Consider the following 18,086-nt stretch of genomic DNA (forward strand, 5'->3'; position numbering starts at 1 on the left):
TTCAATCCAAGAGACAAGTCGCACACATGTCGGTGAATGCGTGCAGGAGTGTTTGGTTTCGTTTGCGGCAGTTCGAACAGCACTTTTGCCACCGTTGTCCGAGTTCTTCGCCGGTGAAATTCATGTGCATGCTGGTGGCGGTGTCAACTCGCGTCGTCCGGCGAAACTGGGTGCGAGAAGCATGCGCCGTCGTGCGCTGTCTGCGGCTGGCGCCGCTGTGTAGTGGTACACGAACCGCCGCCAAAGGTGAACGGCACGACTTGCATTCGTTGCTGGGCTTTGCGAACGAATCGGAATATGCTTCCTGGCGTCGCGAGCATGAGCGTTTGCTGTCCAACGTGCCCGAGCGGCGGGTGGCGGCCGCCTGCAAATGGTTGCGAAGTCGGCACCTGCCCCCCGAACTGCTGTGCGAGAGGCCGTCGCTGCTCAGGGTGTCACGGAGCACCCTGGAACGCCGCATGGCCGTCATTGAGCAGGAGGTGAGAATGTAGTGAAGTCTGTTGCCGCTTCGCTACGCCTACAAATTGAATTGACATGAGGTTGGTTTTTAAGAGTGTAATGCGTTACGCGGTGGCGAGGGTATAAATTGATTACAGAGACAAGCAGAACTGACTGATCTATAGAACGAACACACACACACACACACACACACACACACACACACACACACGCACGCACGCACGCACAAAACAATTCGACTGTAATACTCTTCCGAAGGAATAGGCATACAATGACATGAAATATTTTAATACGTGCGTTAGGACTCTTGAGAAGAACACGGGCGTTGTTTTAGGTGTGCATGCACATATATCTCATCCGGCCTCCTATGTTCACATAACGCCGGTGATGTGAATGCCGGAGTAACCCGTGACTACCGATAATGGACCTCGCAAAAAGTCCACTGTTCGTCTGGCAGCACTCTCAAAATCGAGTGCTTCTCAAAACGAAGTGCTTTTCGGGACAAAGCACGGGGCACTTGATCTTGAGTGCATGACATCATTGAAGCGGGCATTATTAAGGTGGCATTAGAGAAGCTTGCCTTTCTTTTTTTTTTTTTTTGTAAGAATTAATACACAGGATGTCAATTAAACAGGTCTCCAGGAGGTGACGTCTGCCTGGTTTGAGCACACCTATATATAAGCTTCTGCAACAAGTTAACTGTCACCCAAACAAGGTTAAAATACAAGAGCAAGTCTTATTTGCACTCTGACGTGCATTCTTGTGCAATTAGGAGAAGTGGCACAAGAGGCGTCACGCGAGGTGTGCCTCAGGGGAGTGTTTTGTCTCCTGTACTCTTTAATGCGTCTATGGCTAGCCTTCCAGAATTGCTGAATGAGTATTTCAGGTCAGTTCATCTATAGATACGTGCAGGAGGTATATGCATTTGATTCTGTGGGTATCAAGACAAGTGATTGGCGGGGATAGTTCAGAGAGCGGTTTGATCTGTGCGAGCTTACGTTTTGTCTGCGGTGCTGGTGCTCTCTGCGGGAAAATCCCGTTTTGTTTTGTTTCCTGAAATTCAAGCCGTAAAGGGGTTTATTGGTGCTGAGGAGAGATCAAACACCAAAGAAGCAGGGAGGGGTGATGCCGAGCAGTCTGAACCACTTCTTCGAAAGCCCCTTCTGGTGATGATAGATGACGGGATGCCAAAAGCATGGTGGCGATGATGATTCGCGATGGTGCATGGCACTGGCGTTGCTGGAGAATTTCCTGTTGTCTTTGTTACAAACGTAAAGCTGCACAATTCAAGTTGACATATGCAAATACCCACAGGCTGCTGGTGTAAAGCTTATAGGCGTCACCTTGGACACAGGCTGTAGGCGGTTGGCCGTGGCATCAGTCATCGCATCTCAACTGGGTGTAGCGGTCGGCTTTGTTTGGAGAACTGCGAAAGAGAGCTTTGATTCATGCATCTTCAGAGGAGATGATTAATCAGCATGGCCATTGGAAGGCTTGGTGAAATATCTCGCACTTGGTCCGATGTCTGAAGGACACATTTCATGGGACCTTTTAGTGACGCACACGGGTAATAGTTTCTGAAGAGGTGCTGTTTGGATAAAGTGATTGCCTTCACGCCTTACAAGGGTAGGTCTGGCTGTTTGCCGACAGCGCAATCTCTTTCTCAGTAACTTGGAACCTCCAAACAGTGCCGAAGTGGGTGCCCTGAGTTTTCAGGGAACTCTTGTCGATGCAGCAGGGTAGCTATTTCAGAAAGTCTGCCACTTCATGGGGGATGAGGCTGGCAGATGAAACTGAGCTTTGGTAGAGCTGCACATGCATCCAAAATGTGCAGATATATTCACTGCAGTGAAGTGAACGTGTCTACCGTGAGGTCATTTCATGCCAGGCCTGCTTGGCCTCTGTAATCAATTGAGTGAAAGTTTGGCCACTTCTTGAGATTATGGGCGAGTACTACGTGTAATGCCAGGGCAGACATTGGCCGACTCAGCAGTAAGGCATCGAGTGCTGACATGTCCTTGCTGATTGCGGCATGGAAAACCCCTTAGCAGTGACAGAGTGCTTTCATGGCATGAGTTGCTGTTGCTGGGTAGTTTTTTTTTTGCGAGATGTATTTTAAAGGAGCCATGAAGACAAAATACAAGTTGGGTTTATTACAAAGACTGCTTAGTCCCGACAACAATGATACCAATATCATCGCAATGTTCGAACAAATAACGGAGATATTAAAGAAAACGTGTGAAGCAGTCGCGACCCCCTAGCCAATTTCCCGCAACTTTTCTATGACGTCACGGAACCTTGTTTGTGCGATTGGCGGCCGCCTAACCGACCTGTCGCGGCGACACATGACCGGACGTCTGTAATGGGGCCTCTAGTTCCATTTGACCGCATCACCTGAATGCTACCGTGCAGTTAACGCACTGAAAACTATGTTTTATTGTTGGCCCGTATGACGTCATTCTTGCTCATAACATGTCACTGTGGCACAAAATTTGAAAGTTTGCTTGCTTTTTTTTTCGTTAAAAAAAACATCTTTTGGGGCTGTAATGGAGCTGAGTGAGATGCTGAATACTAGTTCTTTCAAATTGCATGAAGTTGTATTTTCTCTTCATGGCTCCTTTAAAGAAGTTAGTAACCAGCTTCTGATCTCTGTATCAGAGCAGTGCCCATGGCTCCCGCAGCACTACTCGTTCATGACAGGCCAAACTTCTACATCTGATTTACTAGGAACAGCTCAATTGTCCTTATTTTAAAAGGGCCACGAAGAAAAAATTCAGCTTTGCGGTATTTGAAAGAACCAGAATTTGGTAGCTTACTTAGCTGCAATCCAGCCTTGCAAGACAGCTTTTAAGTGAAAATACGCAAGAGGTATTGAAGGACTCAAATGTTGCGACATAGTGGCGTAATATGGGTAGGAGTTGCGCTACGTACCGGCACTAAAAACATCTTTATCAGTGTGTCAACAGTGCGTTACCACTCAAGTTCTACAGTCGAATGTGACTAGAGACCCCACTTCAACCTCTGTCACATTTTTTGGCGTTGGCTAAGGTTCCGGGTGGCCAATCGCACAAACAAGACTCTGTGATGTCATAGAAAAAGTGCCAGAAGGTGGCTAGAGAGCCACCACTGTTGAGTATATTTTCTTTAATATGTAGATTATTTGTTTGAAGTTGGCTATAAAGTTGGTATTGTTGCGATCAGGACAAGGCAGCCCTTTTAATGAACCTCCAGTGACTTCAAATAATAAAAGAAGCAGCTTTCTGTAGTTGTTAATGAGTAATAGAAAAAAAACAACACTGAAAGAGCCGCTCAAAAAATTTGGTGGAACAAAAGAAGCTTGCGCTAGTTGGTAATGAGTAATACAGAAAAAAAAAAACCCCAAAACAGCCACACATAAAAAAAGTAAGTGGCACACTCCACATTGCAGATAATCCTCAAAAAGGGAGGGGGGGCATTAATAGTACACCTATACATGATGGTGCTGAAGCAGATAAGGAGCACAATATTATCATTTGCAAGTGTGTCATGGTGAGAGGTGAAGTTGTGAAGCATGCACATCTGAAGTAGCAGTCCTGACTTTTTTTTCATTGGCTTTGCTTGTTGTTATGTGGCTGGATTAATGCAGAGCCCATGCGCACCTCGTGGTCTAACTGTCGTTCTTGTATCTTTGGAAACCTAGGCAAAAAAATTGGAAAACCATTTGGACCTGCTGAAAACACAAATGGTTCAAATGGAACCATTTGCATTTATTTGCATTTTCAAATGGTTCCATTTTGCCCATTTGTGTTTTTGACAGGTCTAATTGGGCCTCCAATTGTTTTTATCACCTGGGAAATGGTGGTGCATCCCAGTTCCTTCTCTCAGAAAGTGGCACGTGCTTCCTTCCCGCTCAGCCGGAGAGTGCAGCGCTGAGCGGGCCAGCCATGCTGACGCTGCTGTCGTACTCGGAGTCCCTGCTGTTGTTCGTGTCCCGCAAGGGGGGGCTGTGTGCGGCGCTGCGCGAGCGAGCGGCCCTCCTGGGCAGCGCCCTGTCCCTGCCCGAGGAGGAGTGCCTGTCCCTGATGCACCGGGTGCCCTGCCTGCTGAGCCAGGAGACGGACCGGCTGGAACGGGTGCTTCGACTCCTGGTGGACTGCGGCATCACCAGGGACGCCGTGCTCAAGGTGGGCGTGCCACCCTGATGTGCGAGAGTCGGTGTGCAGTCCATGCGACACTTGAAGAGGGCGCACAACTCCTCCGAGCTTGTGGCACCAATTGTTGCGCCACTATCCAGTGGTGGAAGAGGCCCGAGACGCTCATGATGATCAGTGGAAACAAAAACAGGACACAAAGGGTAGGAATGACACAAGTGCTGGCAAGCAGCTGAAGTTTTATTAGGAAAACACATTCTATTTAGGCAAAACGTGCGATCAAAAACCCAAAAATTCCCCGCATTTCCCCGAGGGGAAGGATGTGAAAGTGCGAATGCAGGAGTTGAATTTGCGGGGTTTGGTAATGTTCGCGAAAGACAGATAACACACACACACACAACTACAAAGAAAGAAAGATGCATTTATTCACAGACACCTATTTGTGTTGTCGTCGTACTTGATTGCTAGAGCGGATCTCTGCTTTGAAATTTTGTGTCAGTACTCCTTTAAGCGGGTGCATTAGCCCTTCTCATGCCCGATTCCTGGCCAATCCCCCATGTGGGTATGTGCCATGTCAGCGGCCAGGCAGCGCGCGCCCATCTCCCCCCGTTGCCAAGGAAGACGAGGAGATTCCTGGCCAATCCCCCACGTGGGTATGTGCCATGTCAGCGGCCAGGCAGCGCGCGCCCATCTCCCCCCGTTGCCAAGGAAGACGAGGAGCGCGTGCACCCGCAGCTGTTGCTATGTGGACGGACGGCGGTCACCGGAATTCAGGGTCGCTTATAAAGTGCATTCGCACTTAAAAAACAGATAGCCCCCTCTTACTGCTGTGGCTCGGTGGTGAAGGCGTTGCGCTGCTGAGCTCCAGGACGTGGGTTAGATTCCCGGCCGCGGCAACCACTTTTTTGATGGAGGCAAAAAGCAACAAACGCCCGTGTGTTCGAGATTTCAGCACATGTTAAAGATTCTCAGGTGGTCAAAATTAATCCGGAGCCCTCCACTACGGCGCACCTCATCGTCTGCGTTGCGTAGGCTCGTTAAACCCTACAATCAGAATCAAACAGACAGCCCCCCAAAATTATCTCACACAAACACTTATACTTGCCTAGGAAGGCAACCGCATCTTCTTTTAGCGCAATAGAAGGGTGGCTCACGCATGTGTCCGCTTTTTATAATCTTATATTCTTCTGTAATTTCCCGCATGCACTGGCTTTCGTGTCTCATCAACCGGACTGTCCATTTGAACTTAGGAGTGCAGCCACACTCCAGACGCCTGGCTGATGAGCTTTCGCCATGGTGAAAAGTGCAATAAAATGGGCTGGATTGCGCCAAACGTACAGCTGAGTTTTCTTTTCTTCATCACAGACTGCCTTGCTGGAGTCCACACTGCCATCGCTGACTGCGTCTTTGGGTTCACAGAGCAATTCATTCTCTGTGGCGTCAAGCGAGTGTGGTACCTACATCCTCTTGAAGGTCTTGATAATCTGTTGCACAATTCAGCACCACCTCTCGAATGCACAGAAACATGCCTGTCTTCGACTCATGGAAGGTCCAGTGTGTATTATTTGTTGCCTTCAACTTGCCATGCTGGCGTCTCCAGTATTGGAGGCAAATTGCGAAATGCCAGCTGGCCTTGCAGTTCTGTGCTTCGGAGCATATACAGTAAAGCCCGCTTATATCGAACAAAGATATATCAAATTATTGCCTATATCGAACCCTTGTATAATTCTGGTAAAAATTACATGCATTTAAAACTTTTTATATCGAACGCGATTTTGCTCACAGTGGATATATCAATCTCTCCCGCGTGGGATTTTTCGCTCTCCTTAGGCATGTGGCAGGCTTTTCCGGCAAAACATCGACGCGGCGGTGGTGCGGGTGTCGCTTGCGACTCCTGCGCGAACTCGGGTGCGTCCAAACTGGCCGTGGCAGAGTCGACCAGCTCCACGCATGCATGCCGTTGGAGCCGAAAGCGCCACATTGGGCGCTGCGGACTGCGGTGTCACCGAACTTCAAGTCCCTGACACTCGCACAGCGCACTTGCTCGGTTCGCTGGGTTGGCCGTTATTCGCTTGTATTTATGCTTTTCTCCGCTCTGTCGAAGACGGCGAGGACTCCTTACCGCTTCTGAGCACGAGTGAAGCCGTCGCTGCCGTGGACCTGCTACGGCGATACTGCAGTGCTATTGAGGGCAGCGGTCTTGTGCTTGTCGACTGTTTAGATACCAGGGAGCAAGCAGTCACCAGCAACGCGTTGCGCTCCAAGAAGCAGGCTACACTCATGCAGTTCTTCCGCCACAATAAATTATTGTTTTCTTTCCGAGAAAGTGTCGTATCAATAGTGAACTGCAGGGTGGTAAGAGCTCAGCGTGAGCTCGTCACTCCGTAGGCAGGATTGCTCCCATGTAAGTTTTTTTTGCTTCACTTTCTATATCGAACTATTTTACAATCCTTGCGCTGTTCGATATAAGCGGGCGTTACTGTAGTCAGTCACTTTTATTTTAAAAAGCCATGTAACTTGCATACCGCTCCATAGCTGAACAAAAGTGGGACAGACAGATCTAGAAGTCAGCAGCATCACAAACTATTCAGCAAGTTGTCATTGCAGTTTTCATGACGTGTTGACTACCAGGGGATAGTGAGGGCTGTGTTCTGTTTGTTCTTCCTGGCCTTGTTCAAGATGATCTTAGCAATGAACGAGCCCTCTCGATCACAATCAGCCGGCATTGGACGACACCCGAATTGACACCAAAGGCCTGCTCAGCAGTAAATGTTTCATTTTTTTTTCATCACAGGACCCGTGGGTGTTCCGGCACAGCGAGTCGCTGATGGCATCCCGCGCCGCACGCTGTCGGGCGCTGGGCGTGCCGGTGCGCACGTGGATGCTCCGCTGCCCGGAAGACGTTCTGGAGCGGCACCTGCAGCTGTGGCGGGAGTCGCGGCGGGCCCTGGGCACCCACCCGGACACCGCGGAGTACCTGGCTGACCGGCTGAGCTGCACCCACATAGACGAGCTGGTGCACCGGCACCCGCGGCTCCTCAGCATCCGACCACCCAAGCTCAAGGAGGTGGGGTGACACTTTACATCACGGCAGGGGCAGGAGGGTTGTGGGGAAGTTCCTGGAACCAAAGTTGCGCGCTCTGGTTGCCACAGGACATTAGCATATAAAGAGGCCATTAAAAGGGCCCTGCAACAGGTGAACTGCAAGGGAGTTTAATAGGGGCTATTGTCACAAAGGAGGGGACCAGTGGCCCCTGGTAAGCTCACAGTTACGTAAATCATGGCTCTAAAATAATAAAAATACTGGTGCTCTTTGACTGTCATTCTCAGTCTTAGCATAAAATCCCCGAGAAGCAGAGAGATAGAGAGAGAAAACATTTTGATGAACCCAAAAGTGAGTGAAGCCCTAGTCCAGGAATCCATGTGTTGCCCTAGCCTTCTTAGCCTGTGTTTTTTGGCTGAGGTACTTTGTGACACCCCGTTTTAGTACTGGATGCGCTTGTTTAGTACGTTCTAAAAGCATTTGAGATTTAGAAAAAAAAAAAAAGGGAAAATACTATGTAATTTCAGAGTAGAGTTGGAAATGTCAGACACAATGGGATCCAAGACCATGGAGTTTGTTTGATTGTGCAATAGATGTACGCCGCCAACTGGGCTGTAGGAGTTGAAGTGGATTTGGGTCGAGGCAAGTTTTGAGGCGCTAGGCCATCCTGTCGGCATGTAGTCACACATCTGCACTGCTATCTGTGGTATCAGTTTGTCGGTGATGAGTTTTGCTGCCAGAAAACGAAAAGTTGTGGCGCTTTAATACAAGCCAGGGGTGGAACGGCTGCGCCATTTGCGCCATTGAGTGCCAAATTTGTTTACCTGTGCCAAACCACCCCTATTGCGCCAAAATCGTTTATCAGCACCGTCCTGTGCCACAGAGCCCGAATTAAGCTGGGAGATACGAACGCCATGATGCTCTGTGCCCGAAAACGTGCCTGAAACACCGTTTTTTCAGTTTTAATGTACAGCAATCCCTCGTTACAACAAAGTCAGCGGGACGGCAAAAAATTTCGTTATAAGCGGGATTTTGATATAAGCGACCACCCGAAAAAAGCTAACGCAGTTGAGCTTTAGTTGCACCACAACTGCAAGGAATCAAAACAGAATGTGTTCAGTGAAGCAAAGCTTCATTCAGGTGCAAAAAAGGCAGTGAGCTTTGGCTGCTTCAAGTTCTTGCCGGGCGCGAACAACCCCTGCTCCAATTTGACCAAGCATTGCGTGAGGCTGTGGTCGCCGTCCATAAAAGTGCCAGTGGCTGTGGCCAATTTACAGCGGGCGTGCGAACGAAACGGAAAGCTACGGGAGTGTTGCGCTGGAAAGTGCTGCAAATGCCGTGGCTCGAGTCCGAGGTAGTGTTAGTTGCGCTCAAAAAACACTCAACCGCTCATTCTGGGTGCACAGTGCAATCATGACAACTGAACGGCTTTGCTCTAGGGGCTTTGCATGATTTCTGGGAAACTTTTTTTTCGAGTTGTGCAGCAGCGAAGTTTGCTAAGCAAGTTTTTCGGCACCCCGTTGTCGACGAAACTGCTAATTCTACTGCTCGAATGTCGGTGTTCGCGCAGCGTCACGTCCACGCTATTGACCAATGTCTAGGAACTAAATTCAATGACCCTACCACGCATTTGGATCGGTTTTCTAAGGTTGGATAGCGCGAATCGAGCATGACCGGCTCGAGAAAATAGCCGGGGAAAGACCAGCTTGCGTTGACCCGCCATGTTGGCAGCCTGGCTCGCCGCTGGGTCGCCGCCGCTCGGCCATGCCTCCGCTGGCCACTTCTCTCTAAGCGGGTCAAGCTCTTCGTGTAATTCGAGTAATGCGGCCTAAAATGCATGCGTTTGGGTTGGGACCAGAATAAATTTCGAATAAAGCGATATTTCGTGTAAAGCGATTTCGTTATAATGCGGGGTTACTGCAGTTATGGTTTCGGTTTCATTAAGGATACATGAGCTGCTATGGAAGGTGGCTTTCGCCTAGCTGTATGGCCGCAGGCACTACCTGCCTTCTCCACCTTCACTTTGGATTTATATTTGTGTCGCATTCGCACATTTTATTTTGTCGGTGCCGGCCGCCGCTCCAGAACCAATTGAAAATGACCAAGAGTAAGTGAAATGTTTTTTGTGTTGCATCGCAAATAAGAAACAGAATAATATTCACGTGAAAGGATGTAGTTTTTCGGAGGTGAACTTCAATTTAGTCGACCAATATTGACGAGTGTAGCTGCATGTATCGAACAAACAGGGCCTTCAATGTTTAATTCAGTTCGCCTTGGTTGTGGGGTAATTACTCCATTTCGCCTGTAAACTTTGGGGTTAGCTTTGCTTATGTGGAGGATGATCCAGCATTAATGGTATTCTAGCAAGTCTATGGGGTACGTTCATGGACTCTCGCAACCCTGTGATGGGCAAAGACAAGGCTATGTTCTGCTTAGCATGCGCTGAAACTGCTGTTCGATAGAAGAAAATTCAAGCCAAACACCTTGTTTTACGCAGTGCGCTGGGTGTTTAGGGTGCCTCAATTCACGCTCGTCCGCCGTACAAAGTGGAGACACGTATGTGGTGACGCCGCCTTTTTCGGTAAATCGCTGGCCACCGCAGCAAGTCACTGTAGCAAGACCACACTATGTTTCTCACAGCAACATGGTTTAGACCCGAAGTTTGAATCATCTTATTTGTTCCGCGTTGCTGGGTCTTGTGGGCAACAAAAACAACTGTGTGTTGAGCACTTCGACTTAATTGAGGCGGCATGGAATTGTTCAAAGGGTGTCTCTACCGTGTACGGCGGCACTGGTATCATGCTGGTATCGAGGTACCTTTTGTGAGTTTGCTTAACTCTGCCGTCTACCGGACATGGAGCGAGGCCTGTTATCTGATCCCTTTCAACTCTGCGCGTTACAGTAGAACCCTGCTGTTATGTCCCCCGGACTTATGACGACCCGCTTCTTACGAAGAATTACCGCAGTCCCTGAAACTCTCCATAGAAACAATGCATTAAAAACCCAGATGTTATGACGCTCCGGTGCACGCAGTCCGCCTCATACAACAGACCCTGGCATGAATAAACCGGTATTTTTCCCATATTTTGCACCACTTCACCGCCTCGTCCCAACCTTTCTTTATTCTGAATCCCCATTTGACGCTGCTTGATGGGCAAAGGTCTGTAGGCGGGCGGGCCAAACCACTTATTCAACAGACGCAAGCGAGCAGGCAGGTACTCGCGAGCAGGAGTAAATCGGCGACGGCCCCACGTGGCAGAAGTATGCCAATGCGCCAGCCGGGAGAAGTCAAAGTTTATGTGGCAGGCGGACCGCTAATTTGAACCTGCCGTCGAGCTGCCGTGGAACACGAAAACACATACAATGCAACCCCACGGCGATGACTGAACACCCGCTTTCCTCGCCCGCTCGATCCAAGTTTCTTCCTTTCATGGTGCTCTCTTTGCCTGTATCTTTGCTCTAGGCTAATCAGCGATTTCTAAAGCCGCATTGTCACTCGCTCCTTTTTGTAGTAGAGTGCCTCAATTCACGCGCGTTCGCCGCAAGGGTGGAGACACAACACGGTTTACACCCGAAGTTTGAATCATCTTATCTATTTCGTGTTGCTGGATCTTGTGGGAGACGAAAATAGCTATGTGTTGAGCACTTTGACCCAATAGCAGCGGCACGGGACCGTTCAAAGGCTGTCTCCACCATGTACGGGTATGTTATTTTTTTCAACTCCGCTTGTACTATCGTTCGTTTCGCTTGGCCTTGGCAGTTTTACTCTCACCTTTTCCCCTCTCAATTTGCTCGACCACGTCGGCCTTATCTCGCGCGGGCAATAGCACAGGACGGCACAGGTGTTGCGTAGGGCGCGGCGCTTGGCTGTCAGGCTAGCTTGGACGCACGGGGTGGGGGCACAACATAGGCGTTGCATTTTTTTACTTGAAATTTCAGCAAAAGGTTCGCAAATCACGCGAGAACGCGATAAATATCGTGGTTTAAATAGGTTCACAGCGCTCCTGTCACGTAAGACCGTTTATTAGGCCGGCATTTAACTGCACCCCGGTTGTACGACACCCCGGTCATGCGACGCTTTTTCGCGGTCCCTTAAAAGTCATAATATCGGGGTTTCACGGTATCACACTTTGAACGGTGATAACTTGGTGTACTCGCTGGAGCCGAAGGCATATTGTAAATTTCCAGATATAGTCAAACAGCTGCATTCCTGGTTCGGAGTATGTTCTAGTGCACAGTAGGATGCCTAATGTAGCAGATAAATAGATTACACTTAATTGGCAGGTGGCTGGCCAAGCAGCCTGTGCCGGCCCCCTGCCAGATGGCATCTCTGGCTGCTCCAAACCTATTACAAAGGCAGTTTTTCCTGCTCCCAGGACTGCTCCCAAAACCACGTACCCTGTTCCACCCCTGTAAGCGCACAATTTTAAGTGCGGCCTCTGCCAGCAAGAAAGAAGCATGTCAGCGTGCCTGGTACAGTACTATTCCAGCTAGCACCCTCTCAACGATTCTGAGTGTGGTAAAGAGAATCAAGTTCGCAAAGAGGCACCCTTTGAGCATAAGTTTGGTTCTTGCTACACGTTAAGGCGTCGAAAAGTGTCGAAAGGCAAAAGTGATACTTAAGTTACGCTCATTAGTACGGGTTAAGTGACCTTGCTTTTTTTTGAGCACCGTTGCAGTGCCTAAGCTCGTTCGAAATCAGCAGGCACCACTCACGCACTCGCGGAGAAAGAGAGGACGCAAGGCGTCCTCTTTTTCAACATCTTCCTCTGCGCGAAAATGGCTGCAAGTTTCGCTGCGTGTTTACATTCCATGGCAGGAAATCTGCCCATTAGGCAGGCAACATCATTGATGTCCGTAGAAGCAAGCAGAGTCAGGGACCTCACTGCTTCTGCTTCCACCAATGATAACGCTGCTTCCTAGCATGCCAAAGTGTAGACCTTCTGATTTGGGGAATCACCGTTGAACTGTAGGAAGGAGTTCGCTACCCGATTTTTTTCATTGCCTCTTTTGGGTGGAAGCTTCGTTCGCCAGCCGGCGGTCATTTTGTCCATCACAGACCTTGTCCTTCTTCGTATGCCCTTGAAGCGCCTCGTAGACATCCCTGTAAATAAATGGACTGTTTGTCTTTGTCTTTTCTTTCGCTTTACCCTCGCTGTCGCACTTAATTAGCTGTTTTCCGCTCGGTTTTTCCTTTTTGTCCTGACAATCCGCATCCTCTGGTGCTACTTGCGTCTTGAATGAGTTGTGTTGCACGATGAACCAGTCTCTCTTTTATTTTCTTCAGCTATGACAGCTTCTTTCACACTTTTCTCGCGACATTTGAGAGATTTAATGGGATGCACTGCAGCAGGGAACCGAAATATGCACGGACGAAACGGAAACATGGTGTTTTTTTCCTCTCGCTCTTCAAATGGCTCGCGGATTTCTACTTCATGCCAGTTCTCATTGTCGGTAATAAATGTTGCTTCAACAAGACATGTCAGCATTTCAGTTGTTTCCAATGTAAGTTCATGGCGGTCGGAGTTGTCAACTGTGGTTTCTTGTTGCATGGGTCTTGCTGTATTCAGAACCAGTCCTATTTCTCTGGGGCAGTCATTGCCCATCAGAGTGCACAGGGTATTTGGGACACAGAAATCAAGACTGTTGTCCTTTATAGGTTGTATATACCTTCGGACTTCAATTCTCGTTTGTACTGGCCTTCATGTTTTTGGGATACCAGATTATTATGGCCGTTTGCGGTTTCCGCATTTCCTCAATGCTGTCGGATCTCTGGCCTAATTCGGGGTTTGATGGACGCAATGCGAGCTTGCTGGTTAGTTTTGGTCTCAGTTATTCTCATTTCCAGCTTCACTTTTGCAGATATTACCACACCTTCAACATAAAACGGGTCAAACGTCTGTGCTTCAAGGTTGTCTACGTCAACAGCGTTTTAAACTTCTCGGTTGATCTGGGCCAAGTAATCATTCTGTTTTGTCAAAGTCTTTAAAAGATCAGTCAACTCGCGTATTGGTGGTCGCCTGATGAAGAGAAAGTCCTTGACCTTGCCTATTAGTTGCGTTAGTTGTTCCCGGACAATCCACCGTCTTTCGAGTAGGGCCTCCATTGTCCTTGAACCTAAGGTCGGACGTTTTCGAGTCGTTGAAGGGGTTTCATTTGCAGGTGTCAGCACCAATGTTGTGGAAAACCAGAAGACAAAAGACCGGGACGTGCAGAGGGAACCATGAATTCTATTTACATAGTGATGGTGATAATGTTAGCTTGCACGGGAGTTGGGGAACTTTTTTCACAACAGACGCCGGCTTCACAACGTGATGGACCCAGGTTCGATTGCAGCCGTTGAAGCGTTTTTTCTTTCACTTTACCCACTATCATTCATCATCATCGTCGAAGAAAGTTGGCTTTCCTGCAGGGCTTTTTGCGTTAGAGACAGCCTCAGTGAGAGCACCAAAGCTCCGCCTTGAAAGTCAATAGTGCGCTGAAGCTGCTCCCCAGTGGTGCCGCAAAATGTGAGGCAACTGTAAGATGATGTTTAGTGCCAGTTGCATTGCGCAGGGAGCAGTACGGACACGTTCGTTCAGCTGTCGTTGGCGACGTGGTGCGGTGTGGCGGACTCACTAAAGGACTAACAGTCTAAGTCACTCGTCACAATTTCCTGGTCCCCATGAAGCGACGCGGCTTCACGGTACTTGGGATCGAACTTGTGGTGCGAGCGAAGTGCCCACTTTTCTTCGAAATGCAGCTTCACCACACTGCGTGCTGCGTGGTGAAGCATGCGTCGTCAGGAGTCGTCATTGCAATCTTTCCACTTGTGTCAAAAGCAAAAAATAAAGCAGTCGGATCCTCGCCATTTTATGTCATCATGAATGCACTTGCCGTTCCAAAGTTACGTGCCACCGTGCCCTGTCGAACAATATGAGATGACAGGCCCTGGTACAAGCGAGAGTGGAGATTCTGTTAAGCTAGCAGGTATCTGCAAATAATCACCGTGGCAGGTGTGTCTTGCCCTACAGCTCTGGTTTCTTTCTTAATTAAGGGGTGGGGGAGTTCCATCCTCACTCTGGCAGGCCCACAGTTTACGCTGGAAAAAAAAAAGACAAATGCTGGTACGTTGGTCATCTGGGTTAACACAGTGGAGTTGCATGGTATTTTTTTTGTAGATAGAGGCACGCATTAATTGGTCAATAGAATGGATAGTTAGGGTATTTTTTTGTACAAACATACCAGCGATGACATACAAGCACGTCATTGACCATTTTGAAGGAGTTTGCGGGGAATGTACATGTACGTCATTGACCCTGAAAGGGTCAAAGCGAATCCTTGGCGCTTTTGCAATGAAATATTGCATACATGCAAAATACCGACAGAGAGAAGTTTTTGGTGGAGCAGAAAAAAAATTGCTTTCGCAGTTACGAACAAGAGTTTCTTGCCTAAGTTGGACCAAACATCGAAAACCAGAAAATTTCTATTTTGCGCAGCAAAGTGATAATTATTCTTTGTGACGATTTGGCAGTTACGTATTCTTATTTTTGAATTACTTACTGTATTTGCACTATTCTAACGCACACCCTTTCTTGATAAAATTAGCCTTCAAATTTGTGTTCACGTTACAATTGGGCTCAAAGCCAAAATCAGCTTGAAAGCAGCCAGCTGCATGGCCATGTACACGAACCGCTCCCCAAGTATAATTTTAAATATGCATGGTACAATCAGCGTGGAAAACATTTCTTCAAATTTTCCTAAGTAAACTTACCTGCACATTACAATCAGGGGCGCGTTAGAATCATGCAAATACGGTACTTCAAAATTCAGGCTTAATTCCCATTTTGAAGGAGCTGGCAAGAACAGAGGTACAATGACGAGTACCATAGTTATTTGATTAGAAGGCAGTCACGATTATAAGGCGAGGGTGCAGTTTGTAGAAAAAAAAAAATTGCCATGCATATATATATATATATATATTGTAAAGAACCAACGTCCGATGCCTATCATCATCATCATCATCACCACCAGCCTATCTACGCCCACTGCAGGGCAAAGGCCTCTCCCATTATTCTCCAATTACCTCGGTCCTGTGCCAACTGTGACCAATTTATCCCCGCAAACTTCTTGATCTCATCTGCCCATCTAACTTTCTGTCGCCCCCTGCAGCGCTTGTCTTCTCTAGGGATCCACTCTGTTACCCTTAATGACCAGCGGTTATCTTGCCTTCGCATTACATGCCCTGCCCACGTCCATTTCTTCTTCTTAATTTCTACTAATATGTCTTTAACACCAGTTTGCTCCCTGACCCACTCCGCTCTCTTCCTGTCCCTTAATGTTACACCTATCATTTTCCGCTCCATTGCCCGCTGAGTCGTTCTCAATTTAAGTTGAACCCTCTTAGTGAGCCTCCAAGTTTCTGCCCCGTAGGTGAGTACCGGTAAGATGCAGCTGTCATACACTTTCTTCTTCAGCGACAATGGTAGGCTGCTATTCATTATCTGAGAATGTCTGCCATATGCACCCCACCCCATTCTGATCCTTCTAATTATCTCTGCCTCATGGTTGGGATCCGGGGTCACAACTTGGCCTAAGTATATATATTCGCTTACCACTTCCACTGCATCGCCATCTATCTCAAACTGCTGTGCTGTCCGGAGGTTATTGATCATTACTTTAGTTTTCTGCATATTAATTTTCAGGCCCACGGTTCTACTCTGTTCGCCCAGTGCGGAAAGCATGCTTTGCAATTCGTCCCCCGAGTTACTTAGCAAGGCAACGTCATCAGCAAATCTGAGGTTACTGAGGTATTCTCCATTAACCCTTACTTCCACCTGTTCCCAATCCAACATTCTGAATACTTCTTGTAAGCAAGCTGTGAATAACATTGGAGAGATTGTGTCTCCTTGTCTGACACCCTTCCTTATAGGTATTTTACTGCTCTCCCTATGGAGGATGATGGTAGCTGTAGACCCATTGTAGATATCCTCTAGTATTCTTACATAATGTTCATCTACCCCCTGGTTCCGCAATGCCTGAATGACTGCTAGGGTTTCGACTGAGTCAAATGCTTTCTCATAATCTATGAAGGCTATATATAGGGGTTCAGTATACTCAGCGCACTTCTCTATCACCTGATTGATCGTGTGAATATGGTCCATTGTTGAATAACCTTTACGGAACCCTGCTTGTTCTTTAGGTTGACTGAAATCTAAGGTTGCAGAGATTCGATTAGCGATTACCTTGGTAAATACCTTGTAGACGACTGACAGTAAGCTGATCGGCCTGTAATTTTTCAAGTCCTTCATGTCGCCTTTCTTATGGATTAGGATGATGTTCGCATTCTTCCAAGATTCCGGTACCATTGCGGTCATTAGGCATTGCGTATACAGGTTTGCCAGTTTTTCAAGTACAATTTCTCCGCCATCCTTCAAGAGGTCTGCTGTTATCTGATCCTCACCAGGTGCTTTGCCCCCTTTCATTTCTTTCAAAGCCTTCCTTACTTCTTCGGTCGTTACTGGTGGGATGTCTATCTCCTCTGAGCTACTGTCTCGTTCGGCATTATCCTGTATGTCCCGGCTACTGTACAGATCCCTATAGAACTCCTCGGCCACTGTGACTATTTTATCCCTATTTGTGATGACATTGCCTTGCTTATCCTTAAGTGCATACATCTGATTTTTCCCCACGCCAAGACGTCTCTTCACTGCTTTCAGGCTACCTCCGTTCTTTACAGCCTATGAAGCCATGTTTATTCTGCCCCTGAACGAGTTCCGCGCCGCTTCTTCCTTCTCTTCCAGCTGGCCGCTGTCCTCTTTGCTCTGCTGGTGGCTTGGCCGCTGACCACGCCTGCAGCCTTTCGTTGGCGAAGCATCACGCCTTTACAATATATACATATGTATATATATGTATATATATATATATATATATATATATATATATATATATATATATATATATATGTATATATATATATATATATATATATATATATATATATATATATATATATATAGTGCACTTCGAATATGAGACGGGGTATGACTTACGCCTCGCCTTATATTCGAATACTCTTGGGAGGGAGGAATGGGGATTGCATTGAGGGGGGGGGGTGTAAGCAGCGGGTTGTCTCCCGCTCGCTGCTCATTTACTATTGCACATCATGAGGAGTGGGAGCTTGCCTCCGCTCCTTTGTTCTTCCGCTCCTGACTCTTTTGAGATGTTGGATGATTCATCTTCTGTGCGCGGTAGGATCCTTGTCATATTCCTCATTTCTGTCCTGGCTTTTAAATAATTCTGCGGTCTGACCTAAAGCAAATTCTTTTAATGCCTAGTGGGTTATCTGCTCAGATGAGCCGGCTTTGCTGTGGAGTGATCCATCTGCTCTGTGTTACCCTTGGTCTAGCCAGGGCCGATTGTGTTTTGCCGGTCCATTTGGATTCGCCCGCTCCACGTTGAATTTGGTTGATGTC

At 47.8% G+C, this 18,086-nt stretch overlaps 1 protein-coding gene across 2 annotated transcripts in view; it reads left to right on the forward strand.

Moving 5' to 3' along the window:
• Window positions 1-3: 3 nt before the first annotated feature.
• Window positions 4-18,086, forward strand: part of Mttf (mitochondrial transcription termination factor) — a 31,416-nt gene continuing 13,333 nt past the window's right edge. The window contains exons 1-4 of one of the 2 annotated variants that reach the window (XM_077689321.1): window positions 4-479; window positions 4,353-4,622; window positions 7,384-7,656; window positions 12,009-12,105. In XM_077689321.1, coding sequence (XP_077545447.1) covers window positions 27-479; window positions 4,353-4,622; window positions 7,384-7,656; window positions 12,009-12,062 — 1,050 coding nt within the window. In that variant the 5' untranslated portion in view covers window positions 4-26 and the 3' untranslated portion in view covers window positions 12,063-12,105. The remainder of the gene's footprint in view (window positions 480-4,352; window positions 4,623-7,383; window positions 7,657-12,008; window positions 12,106-18,086) is intronic. The other variant, XM_077689320.1, reaches the window with a different exon arrangement.

The sequence above is a fragment of the Haemaphysalis longicornis genome, unplaced genomic scaffold (assembly GCF_048455015.1).
Source record: "Haemaphysalis longicornis isolate Haplotype H1 unplaced genomic scaffold, Haemaphysalis longicornis Haplotype H1 scaffold_10, whole genome shotgun sequence".
NCBI lineage: Eukaryota > Metazoa > Arthropoda > Arachnida > Ixodida > Ixodidae > Haemaphysalis > Haemaphysalis longicornis.